Below are 6,008 nucleotides of genomic sequence, written 5' to 3'. Positions count from 1 at the left end.
TGGTGGATCCACGGTGTTTACACTTCTACGGTGTTTCCACCGTGATTCAAATTTGCGAGGGTTAGTATACCGAAACGAGCAAAATATATTCTTCTTGAAAATAGAGCGCTGTACGAAAGTCATCTCTTACAATTTTATAATAAATTTAAGTCTTATATTAATAACTATCCAAGAGCGTTGTTGAATTTATAGTTAATTTCGATACTGGTTGATTTCTCTAGCAAAGTCATAAGATATCACAAAATGTCATAAAACTTTCTTTTCTCCCCTCCGGGCGAAAAGCGTCAACTTTTATCCCGCTGTGCCAAACAAAGTATCCGTTTTCCGCCTTCGTCGAGAAGAAAAATTGCATTAACACCGTGGGCAGTAAATAAGAAAGCCTCAGATCACATGTTTGTTAACCTCCGCTCCGCCTTGGCCAACAATTACATGAGATCTGCGACATTTCTTACTTTACTGCCCTCGGTGTAAAATATACTATTTTATAGATTACCAATGTACTTATTTCGCGCGCAAGCGCGTGCATGTTACTTTTCGTATATTTATTTTAATATATTTCGCTGTGTCATTCATGTATACTATTATGCTGTTTTGAGCTCTTAGCCAACCACGTTAAGAATAGGATGGCTTCATATATTTATTATATTTTTTATATTATAGAGTAGATATTGTTTTCCTTGAATTATCTTCTACTAAGTTTTTGAAACTTCTAAAGGTTATTTGATTGTTTCAATTTTAGGGATAATTTGATTCGGGAAGTCGTTTTCTTACCATTTTTTGTAGATTGCAAAATTTAAAATAGTGACTTTGTCAAATAAAAGTTGATTATCTACGATTTTTCAACCATAGATAGATAATCATATGCCAATACTCTCTTAGATTTGAAGTAGTGAAAATAGTGACTCTTTATTGTTTATTAGTGAAAAGTATGTCACAAATTCAAATAGTGGTGTACTTTTCACTTGCAATAAGTCGACTGCCCAATTTCAAAACACAGTAACTGAAAAAAATAAAATTTTTGAAATGTGAATTGAATCATGTTCACAAGACTTCACTGTTACTAAAAATACTAAAAAATCGGTTTAGAAAAATTTGTTCCTTACTGTTGTAACATTCCGACTAACTTTTAATTCATATTATGTATTATTTAATTAAATAAGAATTAAATATTTCCCAGGTAGACATCATTGGAAAATCTATAGACCTCCTGTGATGTTACTGGTCGACTCTCATAGTTTTTAAATTTTAGTTGAAGGGTTTAAATTTAAATAATACAAAATTTAAAATGAATTTAAGTATATTCTTCAATAAAACATTAAATTTCAAGTCAGTCGGTCACCGGACAGAGATCCGGAGCCTTAGATGTTCGTCGGTTGACTGCCTGTTCTGTCTCCGCAGATCCAGTACAAAAAATTACAAAATTATAAATCGTCCAACGTCGCATCTCAGGTTACCCTAGAAAACGTCGTAGAGGTCCGGGTCTCATGCCTCGTCATAAGTTTAGACTACGGGCCACGACGGTGTTCGCAGAAATTCCTTATCTGCTTTAGTTACTCTGTTGAAGAATTTTTCTCCATCAGAGTGACCAAAGGTTTATTATATATTGCCGAAAAAAAGTTTGAAAATTTATATTTAAATATTATTGAAGCCAGAACGTAACACTGTGTATTGAAATTGGACAGCCAAAGTGACTACCCGGTCGGCAAAAAGTTATCATCAAGATTTCATAAAGATAACATTTTTTGGATCTGATAACTTTAAGACTCATCTTAAAGATAACATAAAGACATCAGAAAGATATCTAATGCGCCACCTACTGAGATCTTTTAGATCTCTTCGAAAAGGTATCAGAAAGATAACATTTTTCTGATGTCTAAAAGATATTGGATCAATGATATAATAAAGTTATCTCTAATTAGATATGATTTTGAGGTTACTTAATAATAATTAATATTTAAAAATCTTTTGGTTTCCATTGTTTATTATTTATAAGAAAGTAATTCATTCGAAATTGTATAATAATATAAATATAATTAATAATAATAATTTAGTGTTGATAATCATACTCACAATAATAATGATAATAGTAATAATCTTCAAATTCACTTCAACTTGTTTATCATTATGATCATTATTGTCATTACTATTATCGCTATTATTATTTATACTATCATTTTTAGTATAATCCGATTGACATTTGCCATTAACTTCAAAGTTTGGTACCCTAATTAAAAAGAATTATTTGAAATGATTCAAAACAATTTGAAATGATTTAAAAATAATTTTAATCGACTAATATATAGATACACACTTAGCATGGATTATATGACTTTTCTTATTCAGGGTAATGATTGAGGCTCAATAATCTGAGGTTCCTAGCGATTAGAATTGTTTATTGAAATATTTAAGAATTTTCGTAAACGTTCATTTTTTTTGACTTGTAGATAATTTTTTAAATGTTTTTCTAAAAGACATTTTTTATCAAACACTCTTTGCACGTATATCTATTTTGTACGTTAGACTAAACTAAACATAAAATATATGAATACCAAACGTCAGCTGACAAATTTAGGTTATGATCAAATGTTAATAAAAAGATACCATTTTGGCCTCATAAGGACGCCTACAGAAGTTATCATAAAGTTATCTTTTAGATCTCGATGAACCGATATCCGTAAAAAGTTGTCAAAAAGATACCATTTGTCTGGCCTCTAAAAGGTATCTTTTTTCAGATAACATAATGATGCCTTTCTGACATGAATGCCGAACGGGTATTCACTGCCTAATAGTGATTGTCACGTGATTATCACTAATTCGTTTATAGATAGTATTGAAGTAAAAGTTACCGATTAATGTGATTCATTTTGGCTCCGAAATATTAGATCATGTATTTTTATATAGTGGAAACCTAAACATGCAAACCTCTCAATAAGACAATTTATAGATAAATTGAGAAAAATATAGATAGCCCGAACTGGGAATCGAACCCAGACCAATTCGGTAACGCGCCGAGTGCTCTACCAGTTGAGCTATCCGGCCCTATACTATATTCCGTTCAATTTGATCTATAACTTATTGAGCCACACCGTCCTTCGTACGGTAATATCAATAAAGTAATAATTTTTGATCAGCAGTATGAGAATCTCAAAATCACAATTACGAACGATATTCTAATACAGGAAAAAATTATTAGAAACATTAAATGCGAAAAATGTCAAAACGAAGAAAAAGTCTTGTTAGAAATATCGATAATATCAATAGTTTAATGTCAGTTTTATTACTTTAAGTATAAAAACTATTCCTTGGGATCATAAAGGTTCCTAGAGAAATTGAATTCAATAAATTTCATACATAGCAACATAGTTTTCTAAGCGTTTAATAGTAAATATAAATGTAAATTTTGAAAAAAAAATAGGTTCAAATGGCTGCAGAAAAAAATTGGCTGATGTTTTTCATTCGATCAAAAGTTCTTTTTGTAGAGAATTAAATTCCCTACAAAATGGCACCTTGGCAATTTTTTAATCAGTTATATTTAATGAGTTGTAAAATATTAAGTTGGGATAAAAAACAATTTTATTAGAAAATTCTTATTTACGCGAGCACTAACTGAAAAATAGACATATCGAGCTGAAATTTTTTCAGGATTTTTTTTTTTTTTAGTGAGACAACCTAATTTTCGTATGGGACCGAAAAAAAAAATATCGATTTCATTTGGCACAGTCTAATATATATACATATAAGAAAAGTATAAATTACAAAACTACACGATTAACTCGAATTGCTAAAAAAGTTTCACATTTACTGTTAATTTAAGTGGATAAGGCTTACAATTTTTTCTTTAAATTTGTTCCAGGCATTTAATAGTTGATATACAGTACAATATTTTTCTAATCTATTATTTCAATGTAGTTTCTTATATTTAATTGATTTTGTTAAATTGTTTAGGGAGAGTATTCAAAATATATTCCATCAATAATGTTATAAAGTAATTCCAAAATGTTAAAAAAAGTAGAAATTGATTGTGATTCAATAGAACTGATTGTCTGCGTCTTTGAGATTGCAAATATATGGCGAATGTTTTATTCCAAATGTATGAGCTGGTTGAAAATTCAAAAGTACCTAAAAAATATTATTTATTATTAAAAATATTGAAAAGAATTGTATTGTAAAATAATTCATACTTTTTCAGGACAATAAACTCCAGGTGCAGGAATTTTCGATTGATCAGTAGGTAGTTGATAACGACCACTCATGCTGTAAGCTGCACTTTTACTCCTCACAATATCTGGATCGATTGCTTCATAAGTTCCGGGTCCAGGTACTAATATTCGATCGTCTGTGAATACTTTTTGTCTGCTGGCAATCGAGTATGCTGGTGCAGCTTTTTTATTGCCTTCCTTAGTTGCGCCGAAAGCCGATGGTATGATGTAAACATTTGGAGCTGTTTATCAAAAGATTTATCTATGTAAAGGAGAGAAATTTCTTTTGCGTTAAAGTTTTTTTCTCCCTCACCCAGTAAAATCTCAATGCACACATTAAACAAAAATTCTCTCAAAACTTTAGCCTTTAGTTTTAATTTTTAAAACATAATATTTATTTTTGAAATTTCACCATTTAAAAAGCACGAATTCTAAAGATTTTTTTTTCAATTCTTTGATGCTCAGTCGCAATTTTAATTATTAGGCCACCACCTGTAGTAATTTATAGGAAAGGTTTTTATTTCCGAATAATATTTTTTTAATTAATTGAAACTTATTAATGACAATAAGAGAAATAAAATTTAATATATTTATGGAAAATTTATCCATTAACATGTTGTATTGATAATATCAATAAATTTCTTATAATTTGTAAGCATTGAACTGTAACAGCTTGCACAACAGGATCTTTTTTGTCGAAAAAAAAATTTCTTGAAAAATTGTTATATACTTTATTATTATAAATTTCAATGTCCGATCATTACGAGCAGAAAAAAAAAACAATGGAATTTTGCAAACAGCATTCTATTCCATAGAAATTGCAAAAAAACTGTGGTCCTGTAACGTAAAATGCGACTGAACATTAAAAAATTGACGAAAATATCGTCACATGCTTTATGGTTTCCCTCGCAGATTTGAATCACGGTGGAAACACCGAGGAAGTGTAAACACCGTGGATCCACCGTGGTTACACGGTGGGTTTGTTCCATTTGATCACCAGGTACACACAGTGTATCCACTGTGATTACGCGGTGTATCCACCGTGATTCCACGGTGACTTTGCGCTATTTGACCACCGTGGTTCCACGGTGTATCCACCGCGTAATCGCAGTGGAAACACCGTGTATACACAGTGGTCAAGCCACCGTGGAATTACGGTGGATACACCGCGTAATCACAGTGGGAAAATGGAACTAACCCACCGTGTTTCCACCGTGATTCAAATCTGCGAGGGTTTTTAAATAAATAATCTTAGAAATAAATAGAAAGTTCTTAAAATTGACATCAAAAGCTAAACTTCGGAGATTATTTTCTTTTTAAACGCCCGTGAAAAATGAATCATACATGGCCTTGCATGGCCGCATATGGCTCATATATGGAACATATATGGCCATACATGGGCATACAAACTTTTTTAATACAGTCATACGAAATCATGTATGGCCATACATGGCCTTCTATGGTTCATATATGGCCATGCATGACTGTATTAAAAAAGATTGTATGCTCATGTATGGCCATATATGCCCATGTATGGCCATATATGCCCATGTATGATTCGTTTTTCATGGGTATTTTTATATAAAAAATTTGAGCTGATTAATACAATTACTTATAGACAGGATGTTGTAGTGTAAAAAAATAGGAAATTTTTTTGACATTATTAACAGCATATTGATGATTATATTTTGCTTTTTCAAAAGTGATTATATTCTTCCAATCTAAGGTAGCACAACTAAACTTCGTTGTAACTATAGGTCGCATAGCCTAGTCGTCAAAGCGTCGGACTCTGGTACGGAAGGTCCCGGG

The 6,008-nt window shown here is 31.1% G+C and overlaps 1 protein-coding gene across 1 annotated transcript in view; it reads right to left on the bottom strand.

Annotated features, from left to right (window-relative positions):
* Positions 1-3,312: 3,312 nt before the first annotated feature.
* Positions 3,313-6,008, bottom strand: part of LOC130674569 (outer dense fiber protein 3-like) — a 66,038-nt gene continuing 63,342 nt past the window's right edge. Inside the window, exons 6-7 of the mRNA XM_057479930.1 lie at positions 4,182-4,441; positions 3,313-4,119 (exon numbers count right to left, since the gene is read on the bottom strand). Of these exons, the coding sequence (XP_057335913.1) occupies positions 4,027-4,119; positions 4,182-4,441 (353 nt within the window). The 3' untranslated portion in view covers positions 3,313-4,026. The remainder of the gene's footprint in view (positions 4,120-4,181; positions 4,442-6,008) is intronic.

This window comes from Microplitis mediator, chromosome 9 (genome assembly GCF_029852145.1).
Source record: "Microplitis mediator isolate UGA2020A chromosome 9, iyMicMedi2.1, whole genome shotgun sequence".
NCBI classification, from domain to species: domain Eukaryota; kingdom Metazoa; phylum Arthropoda; class Insecta; order Hymenoptera; family Braconidae; genus Microplitis; species Microplitis mediator.
The sequence above is the reverse complement of the archived record's forward strand: the minus strand, read 5'-3'. Positions and strand labels throughout refer to the sequence as shown.